The 25,619-nt window shown below is 37.5% G+C and overlaps 1 protein-coding gene across 3 annotated transcripts in view; it reads left to right on the top strand.

Moving 5' to 3' along the window:
* Positions 1-25,619, top strand: part of PLCB1 (phospholipase C beta 1) — a 690,893-nt gene that overhangs the window by 504,766 nt on the left and 160,508 nt on the right. For all 3 annotated transcript variants that reach the window (XM_082857476.1, XM_082857477.1, XM_082857478.1), the window contains 2 exons: positions 356-522; positions 20,903-21,049. In XM_082857476.1, coding sequence (XP_082713602.1) covers positions 356-522; positions 20,903-21,049 — 314 coding nt within the window. The remainder of the gene's footprint in view (positions 1-355; positions 523-20,902; positions 21,050-25,619) is intronic.

Here is a 25,619-nt window from a genome sequence, read left to right as displayed (position 1 = left end):
TTAAGCGGGATATGAGAATTTGATGACTAAACCAGAAGTTAAGCATCATAATCAAAAAACAACCCATACTCTGTGTTCCATTTAGAGTGGTACATCTTCTCACACAAGATACAGTATTTCCCTATTGTGGTTTTCTTATGCATCTGGTATAGTTCAAGGGCATTGGGATTTGGTGGCAGTGATTGCAAAAGGTTGTGATGGAGCAACACAATGTTTTTAGGGCAAGATAGGAATTCCAGTATAGCATGCTCTTGCCAGGTATGGCAGGAGTCTGTTTCCACATAGCTAAATGCAAATATATGAGTGAGACTTGGTGGAAAAACCTTCTAATTTCCTTGTTTTTAATTGTTTTTAGTGGTGCCAAAAGCAAACCATACCTTACGGTTGATCAGATGATGGATTTTATCAACCTCAAGCAGCGAGATCCCAGGCTAAATGAAATTCTTTACCCACCTTTAAAGCAAGAGCAAGTCCAGGTGTTGATTGAGAAGTATGAACCCAACAACAGTCTTGCCAGAAAAGGTCAGTCCACTTTTTCCCACACCAGAGCAAAGCTCAAGTTCTAATTGTGAGTGGGCCACTCTTGGTAGTCATGGACATCAAGGATTATTCAGGAGGGTTTCCCACATTTATATGCCTGCTTTTCTTTCTGACTTAAATCACTGGTGGTTTAATCAGAAGATTTTTTTAGAGTTTGGTATGTGATGTTTTTGTTCTTGTTATGTATGTGTGTGTGTGTGTGTGTGTGTGTGTGTGTGTGTAACATTGTTTTTTAAATGTCTAATCATTTGTTTTGTTTTAAATTTTCCCAGTGACTGAAGGCATATTTTTTTCAGACAGGAAATTCATTATCTTAAAGGTTGCCCTTTTGGGTCTGTTTCTAGCTCTGTAACATGACCCATAGATTTTTCTAAATCTCTAAAATTGAATATTCAGTTCATTAGACCCTTATCTTATAGTAGTTTATAGTTTACACTAGTGATGAATTTTTCCACTTGAAAAGATATTTTAAACTTTGGTCTTCTGTGTTAAAAAAAAATTAGTGTTTGTAGGAAAAAAAAAACAAAACTGCTATCAGAAAGACAACACTAAGATGCCTGAAAGTTATTGAGAAATTTATATTTTTGATTCTGGAGAAATGATTTGCCAAAATAAGATCATGAAAATTCAGTTGCCAGGAGTTTTCAACTATATGTGGCATCATGGTCTCTAAACTGGATCATCCTTTACCACTAAGACCAAGTCTCATCTGGATTGAAATTCCTTCACTGAGAATATTAGTGTGTTATTATTGATGTTATTGTAAATTGACTAGATATTCCATAGGGAGGAAAATAAAGTGTAATTAACCAATTATTAAGAAATAAATTGCATGTTAATATGCAAGTAATTTATAAGTAACAAATAGCTCTGGCAAGCTTGTGGTCATTAATAAGATGGTTATATTAAAACTATCCTCTAAATGAAAAATGAGAGTATTTATTAAATATCAAAGTAAAATCTTATCACTAATTCTATCTTACATGTTATTAGTTGGGAATTTATAGATGAATTATTTTAGTTTTTAGTTTTATCATTTTACATATTTTAGTTTTAGTCTTAGTTTCTTCGTCAGGCACTTTGCCTTTGTTGTTGTCATCATTCTTACTGTTGCCGAGGTCAAAGGAAACAACTGACCCAATAGTACATGTTGGCGTTGCCAGGCCTGCCCCTCCAACCCCCTCAGATCTGACTCCCTTTCTTCCCTGGTGTCACAGAGATGGGATTTCTCCTTTCATTAAACCAGAAGAACTCCTTGGAGGTTTCTCATAGATAGCTTGACAGTTCCCTTCTGAAATCCAAACTTCATCAAAAATAACTAACACAGTGTTTTAACAATTTTGACAAGACTTCTAAAAGCAGTTAGCCCATGACACCAGGAAAACAAAAAGCTTTTGTGAAACCAATGAGGCACTTCAGAACCTAAACTTTGCCCTTTTCTCCTTCCTTCATACCACTTTGCTGGTGGTCCAGGCTTCATCTAGTGCGTGACGCCCCCATACATCATACTCTGATGACTTGGAAAAAGTAGAGGATACAAAGGAAAATACTACAATAGGTTATTGTAAAACTCTATCATGCTGGAAGAACTGATTTTGATTCTAATGGAATTAAGACTATATCTCTTAACATTTGCATGAGTATTTAGTTCCATCTTATAGCTGTACTAGGTATGAATTCCATAATCATGCAGACATGTAAAATTCAGATATATTTAAAAAATAGCAACTTGATTTATTTTTCTACAACTTAATATGATATTGATCATGAGGCCTCTCTGTCATCATTGATGTGATTTTTTAAAATCACAGTATTCATTTCTCAATCCCAAAACTCCAGTAGGAAGATGAACTTGAGATGTCTCACACCAAGTCATTTTGTTTGCTGCCTTGGCTCTGTTTATGTGAACAAAGAAGATTAGAGAAGATTGTTTTATTCTAGCAATTGTTGTTTCACAGTCAAAAGGATAACAATTTTGAAATCTTTATTTGTAGGAATAAGAAATTGTTGAGTTAGACCTCAATTCTTTAGTAATCAAAAGTTTGAAATATTTTTTCCAAGGATGAAAATCATTTTTTACTTGACTTTGCAGTTTATAATATCTGATGTTTGACTTTAAGATCTTTACAGGAACTCCTTTTTATATGCAACAAAGTACAATTTAAGAAAGTATTTTTTATATGGCTTCAGTGATGACTGCTGCAAGGAAATTAGCTCTCACTTATCATGTGACTTTCAAAATGTGCATTATCGTTTTACAAAGAAGCAAACCAAAGCTTTGAGGTCAAATGACTTACCTAAGATCTCATACCAAGATGCTCTTCAGGAAAGCAGAGTTTTTAACTTTCAGTCAACTAGTTAATATGTTTTAATCAATAAACACATAAGAAAATAAGTAGAGAAGTTTAATATTACATTATTATTTTTTTCTGCGGCACTGTACATTTTTACTAGTTCTTCAAATGTGCCCAAGCATTAATTAAATTGACCACAAACTCAGTTTCATTTATCAGAGAAAGAGACTTCCATATTGCCTATATTTGATATAAAATCATGGGAATAAGATACATACAGAAAATCCATATATAATAGCATAAATATATATATACTATCTGATACAAGAAACATATTTTAAAGTAAGTGTTAAACAAATAAACAATACACAAAATTGACATATGCTAATGTTTAGTTTTTATAGCATTTGGTATAATCTTGACATAAAAGGTAATCAAATTAATGAAAAATTTTCAGTGTGGCTAAAAGCCTAATGGCTAAAGCCGAGTGTAAGTGTGAAGTGAAAACCCAGAAGAGCTGACCAACAGTGATGCTCTGTTGGCCGCCTGTCATGAGGATGTTACCCACATTCCACGCCGGAATTTCTGTTTCTGTAGATGTATGTATTGGTTATAAATAATCAGAAGGTTTCTGTGCAGTCTAAGGCCAAATGTTCACGTTTGGGTTTCACAGAGTTGGAATCTTGCTGCAGAAGATACTATTCTCAAGGGAGTTAGGTTTAGTTTTACAATTTAAAATCACACACTGAAAAATGCTGTGGCCCCAAGTCAGCAAATGTTTCTTCCTTACCATGCTGTTTGCACTGTAGGCCTAACTGTACTTAATGCAGGGCTACACAATGACTCCTGCCTCTTCCAAACAAAAGGGTCATGAATGTCAGTTTGAAGACTCATGTCTCTTAGAGTTATTTTGTTTATAATTTAAACTCTTTAGAAGAAAGGCATTGAGTAAAATTAGCATGAAAAAATGAAATAGCTATTGGTGCCTTAGGTAACAGGCTGCAGACCTCTAGATTCAGCAGCTTTGTCCGTAAAAGAAGGCCAAATTATGCTTGAACTGCCAAACTGAAAGAAAAGAGTTAAGTTTGTTCATGTTTATTCTTCTGTGAAGAGCAGGTGTTCATGAGTATTTGTTAAGCAATTGAATTAATATAACAGATCTAATATTAGCAGATGTTTCAAGCTACATTTCTTTTTTATCAGCAGTTCTTCCTCCTAAATTTTTATACAGTGTGGTATAAAAAGCTTCCCTGCTTTGTTGCAATTAAGATGAAACAAAAACTTTTAGTATTTGATCAGTACTCCATGAGTTAATAGTTTAATAGTTGAACTCAAAATTAATAATAGCAGAACAATTTGTTTTTAAGCAAAGCAAATAGAAGTTCAGGTATAGCTAGCATATTTGCTCCAAATAGACCTAAGCTAACAATGATTTGCATACTAGAAATAACCCTATTGTATTTTTAATATTGTTTTATTTTAAAATTTTTATGCAAGTGAACTATACTGTGTCATTATTATCAACAACCAGAAGCACCCAGAGTGTGCTAGAGAGAGCACTGGACTTGGAAACTTGCAACCTGTAGTATTAGGTGGAACTCCTTCAGTTGAAAAATGACAAACTTAACTCAGACTGAAGCACAGAAAGGAACTGACAGGTACATATAAGCAAAAAGTGAGGGTGTTAATGACTTCAGGCATGACTACATCCAGGGGCTCAAATGATGTCATCAAGACGTGTCATCTCCCATCATGTTCTCTGCACTGGCTGTAATTCTTGGGCAGACTCTTCTGAAGTGACAAGAAAGCCAACAGCAGCTCCAGGCCTACCAATCTCATAGTTCCATCAAAATACCAGAAACCAGAACATGGCTTAAGACACCCAGGACCACTCCTGAATTAGGATCATTGTGGCCTGGAGGATGGAATGTACCAATTGGACAGACTTTGGTCACATGACTCTCCCTAGAGCCAATAAGGAGTCAGCTACCTGAACCATGTGGACTGACAGTGGGAGAGAGGTGGTTCCCTGAAATTCACCTGGGGTGTGTACCTAGAAAGAGGAGGACTAGTCACCAGGCAGATAAAAACAGCAGATCCCACTTAAACTGGTCACAAATCAACAATCCATCATCTCTGTTTACCTTACCTTAGGAAGCCATTTAATCTCTTTGACCAGTGCCACCCCCTAGTTTTCTGATCTTTGAAAATATTCTGAGAGAATTTCTGGGAGAATTAAGTAAGTTTCTTATGATAAGAAGGTTGCATGTATTAATTGTTGGCTATTGAACCCTTGTTGACCTGAACTAATGAAAAATGAGAATTGGCATTTGTGCCAAATTATTTATGAGTCTGGAAGTGAGATTCAGAGCACTGGGCAGAGGCATTTCTGAATGCTGCTGTCTCTTGGCTAACAGACTTATTTTACTTATTGCAATTAATAAAAAATTAGACTCATTTGGTGATGAAACCTGAAAAAATATGGTGAGTCATATCTGTGCACAAATGTTCATTTCTGACTCATCAATATTTTATCTACATTTTTATTAAAATGGAATTATAATTATAGTTTAAAATGTAAAGATTTACACTGGAATCTTACTATTTACTTTATCACTTACTTTTCCTAATAGAGTTTTTAAAATCATTATTTTCCCAACACCATTTCCCTTTACTAGGTAGAAGTTATAAAAAATAATGATTATTTTTATTAATGTGTATTATGCATTCTTGAGACATCAAACATGCCGTAATTAAGGAAAGAGACTGGCACTGTGTTATGGTTAAGCCAGTTAACCTCAGGCAAGTGACTGGACTTGCTTGAACTTCAGGTTCCTCATCTGTAAAATGGGATGATACCAGTTCTAGCAAACATCAGTGCTTATCCTGTATCCCTCGGCATACATGGTTCCAACACAGTCAACAGCATCTTCTGCAAATCTCTGGGACTTTCTCTCGGCCCAACCACAGCCAGCTTACAAGTTCCCAGGACTTCATGGCCCCAGGAGTAATTTTCAGTCAGGTGGTAGTACCTCTCTTCCTTGCCCCTTGTGTGGGACATTTCTGATACGTGTTCTTCACATTCTCCCAGAGTTCCCATGTATGAATGAGCCCGTTTCCCACAACTGCAACCTGCTTGATAAGGTTCCCTTTATTTGCTGCCTTTTCTTCCCTTCTCTTTTCTCCACTCCCCTACTGTTAGTTCCTGGGTTATCTCCCAAATAAGCTGCTTGCACTCAAATCCTTATCTCAAAGCCTACTTTTAGAAGAACCAAAACTAAGACAAGCATTTCTCAATAAATGGCCTTAACAGAATCTAAAGTGAAAGATGGGTAAGGTCAGAGTAGCTGAGCATTGAGAGAAAAAAAAAAAAAAAAAAATGGAAGGGCTGCGCCCATGGCTCATCCCTTCCAACATGTCACACATTATCTTAGCTGTTACCATTCCTGAAGTCCTGGCTGGTAGCCTCAAAATCACAGGATCTCCTGTCTACAAGGGACTTAGCCATTTAGTCCCAACTCTCAGTTCATAGAAGAGGCAGCTAAGTGACAATGTTGAGAGTAGGACTATATTTTCTGTGTCCCAGTTCTTTGCACCACTCCAGACTCCCACGTGGAGCCCTCCATTAGGCCTTGCTCAAAAAATGCAATGTCAACTCTTTAGAAGTTAGCAGTTTGCATCCATAGCAGTGGTTTTCAGACTGTCCTTGACATAGCATCCTTTTATTTGTGTTTGTTTCTTCTCACAATGTCTCATTGGATTGGTCAATGTGTGCGAAGAACCGTTAGAAGCACTGTTTTGGTTGAATGAGCAGAGCCTGCATTGTAGCTGGTGATGGCTGCCCTACTCCTGTTTATTCTCCTGTTCCATCCCATTCTCTGCAGGCACTTCTGCCCAAACCCCAGGAGATTCAAGATGCTCAGTTTAAAAACCACACATCTGAAGGAGATATTCACTGGCCTAATGATCTGCCTCACCATTAAGGTGGCATCTGTTTAAATATTTTTATATAGATGACCTGTGTAGCAATAAAAGAAATAAAAGAACAGAAATGAGTGAACAGAGGCACCTCAAATGAGATAGATTTTCTTCCCAAAAGACAAAGACAGATGAAAGCTGTATGATGTAGCCAGTTCTTTTCATATCTTAAGTTACTACACTAAGAAAGCTGCCAAAAAGCTACCCTAGTATTTTATTGATTACAATCTCATTTAAATCCCACCTATTGACTTGTTAGCCTCTGTGGAAGGTCATAGAAGAATGACATTAGCATCTGTGAGTATATTCCAAGCTCCTCTTAACTCTGTGTTTTGTTTATTCATAGACTTCTCTAAGTATTTGAGACTGGCAAAAATGAAAAAAAATTATTTTCAAGAGAGCCATTATGGGGCTTCCCTGGTGGCACAGTGGTTGAGAGTCCACCTGCCGATGCAGGGGACACGGGTTTGTGCCCCGGTCCGGGAAGATCCCACATGCGGCGGAGCAGCTGGGCCCGTGAGCCATGGCCGCTGAGCCTGCGCGTCCAGAGCCTGTGCTCCGCAACGGGAGAGGCCACAACAGTGAGAGGCCCGCATACCGCAAAAAAAAAAAAAAGATAGCCATTATGAATTCACTGTTCATCAGTTGGCTTGATAACTTCCTTGAATTTCCTTTCTTGATTGCATTTCCTCCTTTCCCAGGAGGGAGGAACTGGGCTTGAGGAAAACAAATGCCTGGCCCAGGAGTCCTGGTTTTTTTCTCTTGCATCCTTTCTTTCTGTGACCTCAGTGTCCACTCAGAATTACAGCTCTAACCAGAAAGCCACAACCATGTCCATTCAAAGCTGAAATGGCTTTTGTTCAGAAAACAACCAGTCAGGAAAAAACAAAAACAAAACCATATATATATATATATATATATGGAGACAAAAACAAATGCAAGTTTTAAAGAGGTGCAGGAGTGAACTTGGTAGCATAATCCACCCCAGTCTGTTGAGTGTTTTTAAAACTTCTTTCCCTCATCAGACTATACCTTCCCAAGATGCCTTGCCGTTGTGGGTGAGAACTAATGGGACAAAGCAGATAACGGCTATTTTCTCCTAGAGGTAACCTCCCATCAGAACAAAGCATTAATAATCACTGACTGTTACACCTTTTCCCTTGCCAGCAGGGGTCGGGGGCAGGCTATGGCTCAGTTAGAAGGAACGGCTTAGCAGCTTGCACTGTGCTGCAGAAAAGCCAGGAAGCCAAGGCATTGGACCCCAACATCTGCTTTTCCCAGAGCTGAGTTTTGTTGATAGTTGATTTTACACCAAATAAGCGGGAAGGAAGCTGATTGAATGCAGAGAGAATCAACTCCATGGAAAACATATGGTGACCACAAGGAAGCCAGATGAGGTGAGGGGTAGACTGTCTAACCTAACACTTCACAGGAAAGCTGAAAAATGCACGGTGGCAATGGGTGAAATGTCGGGAAGCTGAGAATGACCGATAATTTCATTCATTCATTATAGAGATTCTAGGAGCCCTGTGTGAACCACTGCAGTCTGTAGGACTCCAGTTGCAAAAGCAAAATTACCTGCAGAGTAGGGATGGCACGATTTTAAGAGGAAGACTTAACTGAGGATGTTTGAAAAAATTAAATTTCTCACCTAACACCCTACCTTACGTGTAGGAAAGGAGTCCAAAATGCTTCTTATTAATGTTGTTACTGTTACCTAAAAACTGGGTTCGCCTCTTGGTGGGTATTGAGCCAATAGACACACCCAAGCCAAAGATCGGGAGAAGGAAGGATTATTACTTGCAGCAAATAAGGAGAACGTCGGGGATCTTTTCTAAAGCAGTGTCTCCCCTAACAGCAAAATTGGGGACGTTTTAAGCTAAGGGTACTTGCATATTCATGAAGAGGCTAGAGCAGATGAGAATTCAGCATAAAATTGAGGCAAAAATCGAGAGAGTCCAAGCTTTAATTGATTGAAGTCAGGAGGGTCAACATCACAATTCCATCTTCCACCTGGGAGGGGGCCTTAGTTCCTGCAGAACTCAAAGATACATTATTATTATGTATATCCCTTGAGGAGGAACTAGGACTCCGCTTTATCATTGCACTACTCTTTGACTGCCTTTTCTTTGTTCCTGCATTCCTTTGTTCCCTTAATATCGTTGATTCCTGAGACCTGTTGAAGGGGCATTGTGGCCAGTCTTAGATCACTAAATGGCTTAGACCAAAATGGGTTCTCTTATGTCAAGAAAGCCATGCCTGGTTCTCTTTTTCCAGGGACTCTCCCTAACCTATCTGCTTACACTACTTGCCTTTGTTTAGCTTCCCCCAGCAGTGACCCTGGGAGAAGAATCCAAATATAAAGAGTTTATTTGAAAGGTGATTCCAGGTAGCACCAGTAGGGCAATTTAGGAGGTGAGAATGAGGAACGGTAGGCAACCATTAAATGTTGCATCATCTCTCAGTCCTGGGCAAAACTAATGTCCATCTTACCCAAGGAACATGATATTCTCGTTAAGGATCTAGAACATTTTGCTCTCCTTTGTGTTATGGTCAAGAACCATTGTGAAGGGTCTCCTCTCATGGAACAATGTGACGGTGCACTAATAAAATGCGACAGACTTGTTCCCTACCCTCGGAGAACCTCTAGCCCTAAATGATCAATCAGCCGTTACATACATCTAGTGAAAAAGACTCCAAGCCCATGTTTAAGAGAGTAGGGTACCAATCTGGATTCTGTTTTTATCTAGCCATGTCAACTTAAAAGGACTGTTTAATCTCACTGGGTCAAAGTTTATCTGTCCTGTTAAATAATAAAATGCTGTCTTACCTACCAAACAGAACAGTGTGATGTAAATAAATTGCAGATGTGAGAATACTTTGAAAAAGGGAAAGTGCTAAATCGAAGTTAGGTGCTATTATTAAGAACTTTCACACAAAACCACATGAACAAGTTCAGCTGAATACAGGGAGAACTACAGGGCCACAAAAAGCCAGGACAGCTGGGTCGTGGGGTTGATCTGCAAAGGCTTTTGAGAAGAGCACATATTCATTTAGTAGAGATTATTACACGATATCTTGGACTTGTATTTGTACATAATTATGGTAATTGAACAGCTTTGCAATCAAGATGGAATAAGAATGAATGACACTTTTCAGCCTAAGATAACATAATAATGCCTGAGAACACGTATAGAATATACTAACTCCAGGATTGAAAAGAAACGGATAAAATAGGCAAAGAAACCAGCAAGGTTCATACACTATACAAAAACACGTTAACTGGCAAATGTAATAGGAAAGTCTGTGACCAAGCAAAGAGAATTGAAAAGGGAACATTTTATAGATTATTTCTGTAAGCAGGCAAATAGATTTTGGTGAGCCATGGGATATGAGAGCCATCTGCACTTACTGTCTAGCAGAACTCACATAAGGGTCAAAGCACCAGGAATAAATGTGAGCCAAGGAAATACCTTCTCAGAGCTGTGCTTGGAAGTGATTTTAGGAGGTGCTAAGCCATTGGACCAGTAGCTTTCCAACATGCCCTGGTATCATTACATTAGGACTGAGGATTGAATGGTGATGAATGGATTCTCAACCGCCTAATCCCAGTGACATCCAAGCATGTGAGTGCCAGATCCTGCCTAATTGGCATTTGGCTCAGCAAAGCGAGGCTGGTGGCCATGCCAGCTGGCAGACACATTGTTCAGTTTGCCCATCCTAACTGTGTGATGATTCTGTAAGGATTTATAGGCCATCTTTCTTCCAAGGCATAATTTGTCAAGATTTCTCTGTGCTTCCAGGCTTTGAAAGATGTTATTTGCATGTGTTTGGCTATTCCTTTTAAAAGGTAACCTGCATTTTTTTTTTTTTTTTGCAAAACCCACAAAACAATGTCATATTTTCTGTTTAGCATTTCTGTTGTCCTCACATTGGCATAACACATTTTTTTCGTTGTATTTTATTTTTCTTCCTACAAGTTAGACTCATGGATTGGAGAATAAAAATGTTAGAGGGTGCCTTTGAATTACTTGTGGAGATTAGAATGTAAATTGAGTCTGGAAAAGAATTTTAGATCTTGATAGACAAATCCAAATCAAAGAGCTAATCCTCACGCCTCTACTAGATGGGTCATTTGTCCTGCCTGAGTCCAGCTTCTTTTAACAAAAAGATTAAAGTCACACGTTTTAAAGAGATAAGTAAATCATGGGGAAAAGCTCTTCCTTGGTCACATTGAGGGCTATTTTTAGGACTAATCCACATTGCCTCAATTGAAGCCAACGGCTACAGAGGCAGGATCCTCTCCTTTCATCATCCTTGTTCCTCATCCAGGCCAGTGCTGGGAAAGTTATGTGGATAAACATCATCGGTCGCACTCACCACCATCTGCCTTCCCATTGCCCTGGCACCACCTCCAGATCCAGCTCTCACACTGAGTACCCCCTGTGACCTTAGAAAAGTTGCTTACCTCTCTAAGCCTCAGTTTGCTCATCTGAAAATGGAAAGTAAAAAGTACCTCTCTTATAGGATTTCTGTGCCTGCCACATGGTCAATGCTCAGGTAATGCTAGCTCTTCCTGTTATGATGATGATGATGGTGATGATGATGAAGATTATGATTTACCTTCTCCTAGTACTAGATTATGTGCTGTACAGCAGGATAGCATAGTAGTTAATGGCATGGAACACAAAGCCTGACTTTGGGTTCAAATCCCATTTTATCCACTTGTAAGCCATGTGATCTTGGGCAAGCTACTTGAGTTTCTCACCCATAAAATAAGCATAAAAGTAGTACCCACTTCATAGAGTTATTATGAGGATAGAATGAGTTAATATTTGCATATAGTAAATAGTATATAAAGGTTTATAAAATAATATATGGGAGATAGACTAAATTCATGAAGCTCTTCAAAGGCTGGCTCTCTCTTCCTTTACCATCCTGCTTGCACATGTATAAATATACTTCCTTTCAAGTCAGAATCCATTCTTTTTTTTTTAAAGTACTATGTTTGTAGACACAGCCAGCCACATTTTCTTTCTTTGACTCTCCACAAAATTATTTTTCACTTTAGCACTTCACCCATGTTACCTTACATCTGCTTTTAGGACGAACGAGGTAGCAGTTCCATGTTGGTGCTTTGATGCCATGATGAGGTCATTTCCAAGGTAACCATCCCAGTAAAAAAGACACACTGAACAGGAAAGAGCCTGACTTTCAAAACTTTCTAGTCACTTTAGTAATGTGCCATGAATTCTGTTTAGAGATTAGTTTGTGACCATGCCCTGCTGTCCTTTTCCCTTTCCTGGTCACAGAGCCCATGTAAAGCGTCATGTGAGAGTCTGGTGCTGAGGACTTGCCATCAGGCTCATCTGTGCAATAAGGAGCATCAGCTTTTGTTACACAACTGTATTGAAAGTAACTTTCATAAGCTTCTAGGTAGAAGGTGAGGGCTATGGATTTATTTCAGATAAACTTCTTACTTGTGAATTTCAAAAGAAATTCTAGCATTGCTGAGCAAAGATGTTAGAAGGAGAAAGTATTGACAGGGCGGGTAACTTGTCATGTCAGTGTCATGAAGGACAATCAGCTCTTTCATTGTTTAAGGATTGATTTGCTCTGTTGTGAATTATCCTAGTCCCCTATTTCTATTTTGATGGCTTTAGACATTTAATACTGTCTGATTAGTGCTTCTGCCAGGGACTAGGCAGAGGGAGAGAGTAAAGATAAAACTCTCCTTCTGTTCCAGCCACTGGGGAACACCAGGGCTTGGAACTTTCTAGACCATCTCCTAGAAAGGAGCCACAGGCTTCTCTTTTCAGGACTTGGGACTTCCCCTAGGCTTGGGGACAAGGAAGCTTTGTAGAAGAATGCCCTCAGAACCAAGCCGAAAAGGTACTCTTAAGTTCTCCCTTCTCTTCCATCCCTCCATTCCCTGAGACAAAATTAGAATGCTGTGTTGCTGCCTGTATTGGAGAAGAGTGAGAGGGTCTTGGAAAGTATAAGGGAGGAAATATTTTGTCTGTTAAATACTCCCACCTGATAAATACCTGGGAGCTCCGGCTGCCTCTGTGACTGACTACATTCTACCTGGGAAAAGACACAGCAAGGAAAACTTGACTGACAAATTATCCATATAGTGCCATCTATGGTGAGATATTAGTCACTGCATACTTCTCACCAAAAAGATTTGAATGAAAGACAACCAAGGAGATCCACGATAAGTCCCTGACTAGGCAAAGCAGTCTATAGCAGAAGACCTTCAGTTTCTCCCATCTGATTTATTTTACCTAAAAATAGTAGGATCAAAAGGATAAAGCATGTGAAATCTGATTTTTTTAACTTAACAAAATTCTGCAGTCTGGTATAGTAGAGAAATCATGGATCATCAGGATAAATAGAATGAATAGTCTAGACGTATTCAACTAATTAAACTCTCTCTTGAAACCACACTAAAATTGCATTGTATTTTTTTAAGGCATAATCTGGCAAGGGTGGATATAATAGGGTAAGAGACAATAATTACACAATTTTGGCAACGATCTATAGGTTTACAGCTATAACACATCTGAGGAAACTGATCATAGGTTTAGAGTTACAGCCTAGAATAAGGAGGGTTGGTTGACAGCTGTTTAAGGAATAGTCTCCCACCTGGGAGAAAACTAAAGGTTTCCCTTCTGCAGACAAGAAAGCAGAGGGTCTGAGGATAACACAATCCCAGGTGAAGTCAGGGATACTATTTGAAAGCAAAGAGATAAAGTGATCGTAAACATTCTGCCCCTTCCCCCATTTGGCTCTGGAAGGCTGGCATCCAGGCCTTTATTTTCCTGGCAAGCGATTAAACAGAACTTCTCTCAGGACTTGATCAGCTCAAGAAGAAAGAACTAAAGGTATTGACATTAGGGGTTACTCCAAAGAGACAAAGACTGATCCCTCTACAATGATGCCTTATTAACTCTTACACTTTGCATGTTCATATTCAGATATACAGATGCTTTGAAAAGTCCAATCAGCTTTTCAGTCCACCCATTTGAAATATGAACAGGCAATTAAAAATCACTAGACATATGAGGAAAACTTACTTAAAAAGTAGAAGTAAGCAAGAATAAAAGTAACCTTAAGGAAAACAATGACTATGTAGTGAGAAGAAAACTTTAAATATACATATATCATTAATATCCTTAGAAAGATAATAAAACATATTGAACCACTGAAAAAATAACAATGCTATTTTTTGAAGAAATGTCAGAGAACATAAACTGGCTCTTAGACATTAAATAGAGGGTAGCAGAAACAAAACACTCAAAGAAGGGTTGGAAATAAGGTGTGGAAAGCTCCCAGAGAGTAGAGCAAACAAATAAAATGAAAAATTTGAGGGAGAATATATGAAAATGTAAAATTTGATCAAATAATATTCCAGAAGAAAGAGAACAGAAATTAGCACAGAGATAATTTTTTTTTTTTTTTTTTTGTGGTACTCAGGCCTCTCACTGTTGTGACCTCTGCCGTTGCAGAGCACAGGCTCTGGACGCACAGGCTCAGCGGCCATGGCTCACGGGCCCAGCCACTCCGGGGCATGTGGGATCTTCCCGGACCGGGGCACGAACCCGTGTCCCCTGCATCGGCAGGCAGACTCTCAACCACTGCACCACCAGGGAAGCCCCAAGATAATTTATGAAAATGTTCCAAATAGAAGAATAATAGCTTTCAGACTACAAGGGCTTCAAGAGTGTCCAGCACAGGGGATAAAAATAAACCTGTACCAAAGCACATCATTGTGAAGTTTCCAGAAACTGGAACTTAATAAGATGCTAGAAATTTCCAAAGAGACAAAATAAAAAAACAGGCCACATATGTTTTTAGGATGATGAAATAGTAATTCTTCAAATCTCTTAACAGCCCACTAGAAGCTAAAAGACAATGAAGCAACTTTTCTCACAAAAATCTAAAAGAACATTTTCTTAACCTACAATATTATACCCAGATAAACTAGCAATAAAGAATGCAAATGTTATAAAGCCATTTTTAGACGTACAAGGCTCAAAAAACTTAACACTCAGGAACCCTTTCTCAGGAAGCTACTGACAAATGTGCTCCCACTGAAATGAAAAGCTAACTATGAAGGAGAAAGATGCGGTTTACAAAAAATAAAAGAGATTCAAAAAAGAATAGAATTTAAAAAAATGTTAATTGATTAATCTAAATTGGATTAGGTCATAAGACTCTAGGAAAGGCTTCATCAAGTAAATGAAACTGGGAGAACAGTTGTGCCTGAACATATTGCAAAGAGGTTTAGATAACTGTGTCTTCTTCCTGGAGAGACTTAAGCTGAAACATCTTTTCTTAGATGCCTGGAACATGAGGTCAAGCTGGAAAGTTCTGTTGGAAGTAGGTTTCAAGAAGTCAATTAATAAAAGGGGTCAGGACCTGAGAAAATGGGAGAACCAGTCCATAAACCTCTTTAGACTGTTCCATTCTGTTCTCCAGAGCTCCCTTTTCTGGACACAGATCCTCCTCTTCTTAATTGTTCCCAAGGCCTGGGACTTCCCTGGTGGTCCAGTGGTAAAGAATCTTCCTTCCAATCCAGGGAACGTGGGTTTGATACCTGATTGGGGAACTAAGATCCCATGTGCCACAGGGCAACTAAGTCCACGTGCCACAACTACTGAGCTCGTGTGCCTCAACTAGAGAGGAGCCCCCGCACCACAACGAAGAGCCCGTGCACTATAACAAAAGATCCCGCATGCCTCAACGAAGATCCCACGTGCTGCAACTAAGACCCGACACAGCCAAAAATATAAAAATATATTAATTGTTCCCAAGGCCCATAGGATGGTCCCAGGTTTAAAGAAGGCAAGGGAGTATCTTGTTCCCCAGTATATATTCAAAGGCCTTGGCATGCACTTGTAAGCATGAAATGCATCCAGCTATATGTCCCTGGATATACAGCAAGATTTAAAAGCATCCCTGGGAGGTCTCATTTTGTCACAACAAAATTTCAAATTTTTGTCTTCCTGACATTTTCAAGAGGACACAAGTGGAGCCTCAGTCATCATCTACCCCAGGGGAAGGAGAGAGGCAGAAGGAGGCAGAGGTACAGTTCCTGGCCATGGTATATGTGTACAGCTGCCTGACATTTGAGAGTTTCTCTGCAGCAAAGATATTGCTGAAGAATGACAAGCCATATAAATGGCCATTGGGGACCATCATTTTGTCATGCCACTTTCCTCTCATGTCCCTTTGAAGATGGTTCCTCCCCACTGAAGTCAGATCTTTTCACATTTGATCACCAGCCTTCTTTTTTCAGTATACACTAAACTTCTTTTGAACGAAAAAGCTTCATAGAGCAGTGTTTTCTCCATTCCTTGAGAGTTATATTTTTCCTACTTTGGCTCTAAGTGGTTCAAATAATATAAATGCTTATAAAGATCTTTAGGTGTATTTATATGAGTGGCATGTCCACTTGGAAGCATATCAATCTTTTATTAAGAAAATATAGAAGGGACTTTATTTTTAGCCTTTGTCAGCTGATATTATCCTTCTGAACTTAACTTTTCTTCCTGTTGTTTTTATTCCAGAAAATCATCACATTGCTTTTAATTGTGGTTTGATGTTTCATAATCTCATTCTAATATGGACATTTTGTTTTAATTTAGCTGGTAATCATCCAGAGTGTATTAAACCACTTGAATTCATAGAACTTTAGAGCTGAAAGAGACATAAGAGCCCATCTAGTTTTCTCATCCTATGGTTGAAGAGTTTGTCGCTGATCAATTACTGCTGGCAGGAATGGAAGCCGTATTTCTTGTACTGTTACTAAATTGACTGGTTTAGAAAAACAGTGTTTTCCCCATCTTAGTTCTTAAGGCTTTTCATTTTTCTATGTGCCTCAGTGGACCTGAAAAAAAATCTTAAGCAGTTTCGCAAAAACAGTGACGGGTTGGTGGAAAAGTACTGATGCATTTAAGTCAACAGCAACAACAGTATTCCAGCTGTAGGTTACATGCAACAAAGGAAAATCCTCTAAGGGTCTGTTTTCGTCCAAAAGCCTTTACTGGTCAGAACTATATTTTTAGGCTAATTCATTATGCCAAAAACATCTACATTTTTGCAAATGAACTCTTGACCCCTCAGCTGATGCCTTGCAACTTATAAACCTCCAACTCCTGATCTTTACTTTTTCATTGGCTTTTCTTGACTTTGACATATCTCTGCCTAGTCATTTGATATATCAAAAGTCGTGCACATTTGCTCCTTTAGTTAAGTTAGCAAGGCAAGCTTTGGGGTTGAAAAGTTGATCTGCCTACTTGCAGTCTACAATCATATTCTGAACTGTCCTCCAAACTCATATATTGTTCCTATTCAAAGTTAGGTAAATTCCTCAGCTGGGGATTTTTAAATTATTTGATATAATTAATTGTAAATAAAGCTTACAAACACTGATTCACCTAACTCTTGTTTTTACTAATTTTAATCTATGCTAAAAACTCTGTTAAAATCTTTGACTCCTAGGAAATAGTAAAGGTAGAGAAGGTAACCCAAAGGTTATATTAATTGACCTATAGGACTTTAAGCAAGTTTATATTCAATTTAGCAATATTTTAATAGGTTTGGGGGGTAGGTTGCTGACACACATATATGTATGTATCAATATCCCATAGCCTTCTTTGAAATGGGTTTGTCATCATCCTGATTTTCTCATTAATGAATCAAATAAAACTTTGACACATGTTCTTTGGCATGTTGCAGAGCATAACTAAATTATAATATCCTGGTCTGAGAATAACAAATATATAGCTTGCATACCCCCACTTTTCTGTCATGCATTCCATGACCGACATCAAAATTATTCACAAGCATGGTTCAGAATCTTTCTCAACACAAGTGCCCGGAAGGCACTAGAGACAATATAATGGAAATCCATGCTAAAATTAGAATTAATTTGTCATCCATGCCATATTGGCATATGTTTTGTTTTAATTGCTTTTAAAAGTTGCTGATCACACCAAGGGATATTTATTCCCAAGATACCAGACACAAACACAGCCTCCACCCGCACCATAAAGATGGTATGTCTTGGTCACACCATATTGTATTGCTGTCATTTGCATGCCTTTAGAAGGAGCATATACTTGTGAGTTTTCCTTGGGTACACTTTATTCCAGGAGTCACATTACTTTCTTTTGTTGACCCCTAAAGCCACTTGCATTTATTGCCTGTCCTTTGAGGAACAGCTGTGGTTAGAAATTGAGATGTATGAAACTGTCATTTGCATAGGTTAAAAACACCAAATATTAATAATTTCATATGATTTGACCTAATCAGATAAAATAATCAAAATTATGCCATCTTTAGTGATCTCCCAGTTTCAAAACCATTTATTTTCTCTTTTGAATCACTAATTGTCAAAAGTAAGTGCTGATTTTACAGCTACAGTGCACAGAGAATTGTGGTATATTCCAAGGATGACAAAGATAGAAACACACATCCTGCTCTGGAGGAGCGCATGCCTGCTGTTCAAGGGGTGAATGGTCTTATTTTCTATTAGATTATGAGCTCTTTGAAGGCATAGTCTGTGCTTTGCTCTGCTTTATTTTTCTGTGTATTCATCACATTGCAGGCATTCAATAAATGTTTGTTAAGTAAGTGGAAGGTAAAGAGATGGGAGAAGGAAGGGAAAGAGGGAGGGAGGAATAGACACTCGTTTGAGAATAAGGTGACAAGATGGCGATAAATCAGAGTAAAATGATAATTGTCCACAATGCAGACGAAGGATCACCCCAAACCTCAAACAGAAGACTGAAAGTCACTTAACAACAAAGTAAATAAAATAACACCCATTTTTCTATTTTAAAAAGTGCCAGCTCTCGAGTGCCAAAGCATGGAAATACCCAGGACCCGGGACTCCAGTAACACTGATGCTCGAGAGGACGGGCCACCTGGCTTCTAAAGCTTAATTTAAGCATCTCAGATCTTCATCTTTTGTATACCTGCTCTATGATTTTCGTTCCTACTGATGAACGAAAAGGAAGACGATGAAGAAATTAGATTTTTTAAAAAAATACTTCATCTCTAAATGTTTTATGCTCCAAAATATTGTTGAAAGCTATCTATTGAGATAACTTTGGCCCTAAGAGGCACTGACTTTGGTTTGTTTCCAAAAATTGAAACCAGTCTGAAAGAGTATATGCATTCCACCATAAATGAATTTCAAAAGGTTTCAAAGGCAATAACCAAAGTGTTCTCATCAATGACAGCATGATTGGAACCATCACCTTGGTAGATGATGGTTATTTGGAGGTATAAACTATGGCATCTATAAGATTTTTCTTTTTGTAAGATACAGCTCCACTCGTCAAAAGCCAATAACCAAATTTCTTTCTATTTATTTATTCCTGGAAAATATTAAAGGTGATTTAGCTATAATGTTTCCAGAATTATGGAACATACTCATCAGTTATTTTGAGAAACTTATTGAATGTAAAAAGATTTACACTGTGGGTAAACAGTCAGTGCTAGCTTTTCCATTTGCAGATGACACATCTCTTACCATTCAAGAATAAATAATGCTCAAATCAATAAAAATTAGAATTATTAGATATCGTGTTTTTACCTATGAGTTTGACATAGGGGTGAAGAGAAGGCAAACCACTGGTGAAAGAGTAAATTGCTAGAACTTTAACAGAAAGCAAATTGGTTATGTGTAGTAAAAGCTTTAAAAATATGCATAGTCTTTGAACCAGCAATTCTATTTCTGGAAATTCATTCTCAGGAAATAATTAAAAGTTTGTACAGAGATTCAACTACCAGAGTATTCCATACAATGTCATTTATACTAGTGAAAAATGAGAGACAACTCCAAAGATAATGGAATATTACTTAATCATGTGATGGCTATATATTTTATAATATATAAAATGTAAATGTTACAGTGTTCATAATATATTGTTCAGTTAATAGAAACAAAAGTTTCTAAATCATATACAGATATATAGGATTGCAGTTTCATAAAAGAATTACACACACACACGCATACACACTTTTTTTTTTTCTGGAAGCATATACAACAAGATTTTAATAGTAATTGTCTCTGAAGGAAGAGTTAGGCATGTTCAGAAAAGTTTTACTTTTCCTCTCTGTTCATCTTATTTCCTAATTTTTCTTCCATAAACATATACCACTTTTATATTAATACAAACTTTTTCAACAAGAAAAAATACTTACTTCCCTCTAACATTTACTAGCAAGATATTTACTGCTCACAAATGCACTGGTGATTGTGTTTGTTTTGTTTGTTTGTTTGTTTGTGGCTTTGATTATTAAGGTTGAAGAGACAAACTGTGATGATGAACCAAAATCATGAAGATGGCCCTTTCTATGTACTACATAAAATTCACTTTAATAAAGAATTATCTCAGTATTTAGTATTAGTCACCTCAGAAAGATTACAACAAAAGAAAAATTCTAAATACAATCTGAATAAACTAACTAAAGTGTGAGTCATATTTCTTTCATTTGAAGTAAAGCCATTCTAAATAAGAACTTTAAAGACCTTCCTTTTTATGAGCATTCAAATTTTTATTCCTCAGTATGGTCATCTTTATTTTCTGTTTTATAGATAAAAAATCATTATTTGAAAACATTTTCACTTTATAATAAAACCACTTGTGAATAACTCTTTTAATTATAAAAGTAACATATTTTCATGATAGAACATTGGGAAGTGCACTCCTAATTCTATCACCTAGAGACAAGCACTAATAACACTTTGCTGTCCATATGCAAAGTTGATAAGCATTCTTATATTTAGAAACAGGAGATCGGTGTTCAGGTATTTAACTCCTCTGAAAGTCTGTGATACTCATGTAACTACATTTTCCTCTATTATTTCTGGCATTTGGAGATAAATGTAGTGAAATAGCATGATCCTAGACTACTGTTTATCCATATTAAATTGCAATTGGGGCTACTGTCTTCCATCTTGGATGCTACCAGAGTTTTCTGGAAAAAAAAAAAAAAGTTAAAGCAACATGACGCCAGAAACCCATGAAAATAATACATTCACATTCTTCTTAACTCTTCATTTCCTCCAGGACAGATATCAGTGGATGGATTTATGCGCTATCTGAGTGGAGAAGAAAATGGAGTCGTTCCACCTGAGAAACTGGATTTGAATGAAGATATGTCTCAGCCACTTACTCACTATTTCATTAATTCCTCACACAACACCTACCTCACAGGTATGAGTTCATAGTTCTTTGACAATTATTTTATCCAGTCTCACCAAATGTCACCAACCTCTGCTTACTGTTGTTCTGAATTGGAGGCGTATTTCCTTTCACTTCCTGTGAAAAGCCTCTGAGAACTGGGGTTCCATGACCAGAGGCTCCACCCACAAGCAACAATATCATTTCTTCACATCTATTCCTAAGTTTTCATGTCATCTAAAATGTATTCATGTCTGGTATCTTCAGACCAATGGAATTTTTGCATAACTGAATTCTTTCTTCAATAGACTTCAAGCCACTTATAAAGCCACATAGTTCTCTGGACTGTTTTCATCTACAGGAAAGTTCTTCCCTAAATAACTTCCACTCAAGGCAAATTAATAATTTTGCTCAGGTGCACAGGGCTTTAGACATAAATAAATTTCTTTGTGAGTGACAACTTATATATACTTTGTTGCAAATATTATAATAAAGGAGTGCGTTTCCTAACTTGACCCTAAATTGAGCACTGCCATGGTTTTTAGTAGATTGTTAAATAGAAAAAAATGTTAAAACATATATATAATATATATTATCTCAATATAGTTTAGAATAAAAATTTTAATAAATACCAATCTCAATAAACTAAAAATGTTTTTATAATCAAAATACATTTCTTGCAGAATACTCTCTGATTACCAGCCTTAGAAAGACTTTGTAAAAAAAAAAAAAAACCTACTGGTTAAAAAAAAAGGACTTTTCAAAACCTTATCACTTTCTTGCTTCATACAGTCCATCACCCAAATGAATATAAGATTGCCAGACCTTAAGACCCACAATGCAACCAAAGTCTGGGGTCTCATTTGGTATCTGTAAGTTATAGGTACTTGCCGTGCCTTGGGGGAGGTTTTGATGTGCTTATGGCTCATTGCCTAGGGGTGTGTGGTTTGTGTGGCAGGATAGACCAGCAATGCCATGCACATAGTGGCAGGGAGGTCCAGGCACTAGGTATTCATGAGAGTGTTCAAGAGAATTTCACAGGGTTCAGCCATCTGGCAAATAAACAGTTCAGTCTTCTGAATTCCTTAAGGGGATCCATTTCTCTAGGCACAAATGTATATTGTGCTAGCATCGAATCCAGCGTTAGCCTGGTATCCCACACTTGGTGAAAAATAGCTTAGAATAGAAATGACTCTTGGACAGAGATAGCAATGTGGCCCCTGGACAGCTAGAATGAGCTATTTCAGGATGATTCCATATCATCTGAGACCATCTTGTCAGAATCATACACTCTGAGTTCTACAGGCAGTTGACCTGCAACTTGCATGTTCTTCATGAAAATCAGACTGTTCTTATGCTACTTGTGGCCTGTTTTGTTTCAATTACATACCTACTAAGAGAGATTCATGCTATAAAACTAATTAGATTCATGTCTGGCTCATCCTAAACCCTATTCTTGTCATCTCTTGCTGTATAACCAATCACACCAAAACACAGGGACATAAGACAGCCACCATTTTATTTTGACCATATTCTATATGTCAGGAATTCAGACAGGACACAGAGCAGATGGCTTGTTTCTGTTCCATGGTGTCTTGGGCTACAGCTGGGAAGTGAATGGCTGGGTTGACACAAAAGGCTTGGTTGTTGGAATCATCTGGAGGTTTCACCACCAACATGTCCAGACCTGGGCTAGTGACCCAACAGCTGGGCTCAGTTAAGACTGCTGACCTAATTGCCTAAAATTGGCCTCCCCTTGTGGCTTGGGCTTCCTCACAGCATGGCAGCCCCAGGGTAGGTAGACTTCTTACATGGCAGCTTATAGCTGCAAAAACAAGTGTCCCAAAGAAACATGGAGGAAGCTTAATTGCCCTTTTTTGCACTTAGCCTCTGAAGTTCCATACTGTTACTTCTTTCTCTATTTGTCAGAAATATCACAAACCTACCCAGCTTCAAGGTTCTTTATTTGTCAGAAATGTCACAAACCTACCCAGCTTCAAGGTAAGGGACATAGACCACAGCTCTCAATGGGAGGAATGTCAGAATATACTTAGCCGTGTTTTATTTTTTTATAAATTTATTTATTTATTTGTTTGTCTTTATTTTTGGCTGCATTGGGTCTTCGTTGCCGTACACGGGCTCCTCATTGTCGTGGCTTCTCTTGTTGCAGAGCACAGGCTCTAGGAACGCAGGCTTCAGTAGTTGTGGCTTGCAGGCTCTAGAGCACAGGCTCAGTAGTTGTGGCACACAGGCTTAGTTGCTCCGCGGCATGTGGGATCTTCCTGGACCAGGGCTCGAACCCGTGTCCCTTGCATCGGCAGGCAGATTCTTAACCAATGCGCCACCAGGGAAGCCCCTTAACCCGTTTTAAAATTACTACAGGTTTCATAGCTTCAAGAAGAGAGTGTCCACTTAGCCCACTTTCTTGGATTCAGTTTCTTAGACTTATTACAAAAGTTTTGCAGCTCCCACTCAAATTGCTAAGCATTTGTAAAGGATTTTTTCCTTCCCAGAGGTCCTTAATCTTATTCGGTATCATTGATGTATCTGGCAGTCTGGTGAAGCCTATGGACCCTTCTAAGAATGTTAAACGTATAAAATAATGTACATAGAATTAAAGAGGAAAAACTTCCATTGAAATATTTTGATCAAATATTGAAAAACAAATTTGGATAAAATTGTATATATTTTATTAACACAATTTTTAAAAATTGTATAAATAATACGTGTGATATTTGCAACAATTGGAATATGATATGAAAATATCTGTGATTTCTACTGGTAACAAAGTCACTGTCCTGCTAGTACTACAGTGATTTGTGGCCTACATTCATAACTGAAGAGAATGTTAAATTGCACATAGTGATTTGAGTTAAAGATGTAATCTTTTTTCTCATCCAAGTTTGAGGAGGTCTATAGAACCTCAAGTAAAAGTCTAGATCTTTGACTTGATAGGATCCTAAGAAATATAACTTTAAAGACTTTGACACATGATTGAATCTTGCATTTATCTTGTCCTTAGGACCCCAAAATGCTTAAAAATACTTAAACATATGTTCAGTTAAATTTTGGACATTGCATGTTGTTTTATCTATCTGGAAGTTACACTATGCAATAATTTTACCAATAGTCTTTTTTAAGTCCAAAAATGAATATATTTACATGTGTTAGTATCTGTATTATTTGCCATATAACAAATCAGGCAATGATACCAAAATGACTGAATGACAAGACTGACTGGGTATATATACGTTCTATTCTTTTTACCTTCTTCCAGAGTATGTTAATTTTTCCCTTTTTGCATATCATTATGGACAAAGTTTTCAGAGTTTACATAGGTTCACTCAACCACAGCCACTATTCTCCTTTTGATGTTCAAATCGTCTCAGCTTTGGTCAGTGGAAACATTTTTCAAGCTGACTTCTCTCTCCTCTTGACATGACCCATTGATCTTTGAAAAATGTCCTTGTTTTCTGGCACATAAAGATCTTCCAGTCTCATCTTTCTGCACCATGCATGGAATCAGACTTTTCCCCCAATGATCCCTTGTTCCTTTTAGTGTGAAAAAATACGCATATGGGTAACAGCAATTTGAACCCTGTGCTATGGAATGTTGTTTCTGGACCATTTCAGTGAACAAATCAAGAAAAGATACATTTTTCTTCTTATTAAGGCACAAGAATTCACATAAAGATTTCTACTCCTATCTTCCAATTTAAATTCTTGATTCTATAGCTGTGCTTTTTATATCAATCTTGATACCTAGCAAATTATATATAATCACTCATTTGCTTTACTGACAACACAATAATAGTTCCAAGAAAATTGTTCAATATCAACACAAACAATAGAACTACAAAATACTGTTCAATTTTTCTCAGCAGTTCTTTTTGTTTTTTAACTGCATTTTACTAAGGACTTTTAGTCCAATTAATTTCTTCCAGGGTCACTCATTTGCCCTCCCTCTGATTAACTTGGTCAGCACATATATGGTAGAGAACTTGGCTCCATTGTGTCAGTTGGGTTTGGGGTGTTACCATATTAATGGCCAATAGTTTTCAGAAAGTAGAGCTTTCAGCTACTATAAAAGAGAACGGTCCACTCTACTTTTTGCTGAAAAAAGAACTCAAAGAGCTGTCTCCAAATTTCTGTACAACTAAACCAACTCTCTCCCCAGTTTTTAAATTTCTAGTAGTATTTTAAAATTTCTTAAGTATTTCTAGTAATACTTAAAAGTATTCACATCTTTTTAAGTATTCAATTTTTAAAGCTATGTTACCTATGTTAGACCATGTTCTGATCTTTAAGGTTTTTTTTTAAACTTATCTTCCTCAAGTTTCTGAGACATATATTTTCATACCAGGGTTTGCATTATGTAAATCTCCATTCTTACAATATTACCTTGTCCCAATACCAGTCAATATCTCTGCAGGGAACTAAGGAGAATTCCATATAATTAATTTTAAAAATTACATATAAATTCTAATATAGGTTCTTGAGGTTTTGCCTAAAATCCTCTTCTAACAGGTAAAATTTGGTTTTACTTCATATGATATTATTAGTGTCCTTGTTTTAATTATAGAGAGTCAGAACTCTTATCTCT

Source organism: Leucopleurus acutus, assembly GCF_964270905.1.
Source record: "Leucopleurus acutus genome assembly, chromosome: 16".
In the NCBI taxonomy this organism is placed as follows: domain Eukaryota; kingdom Metazoa; phylum Chordata; class Mammalia; order Artiodactyla; family Delphinidae; genus Leucopleurus; species Leucopleurus acutus.
The sequence above is the reverse complement of the archived record's forward strand: the minus strand, read 5'-3'. Positions and strand labels throughout refer to the sequence as shown.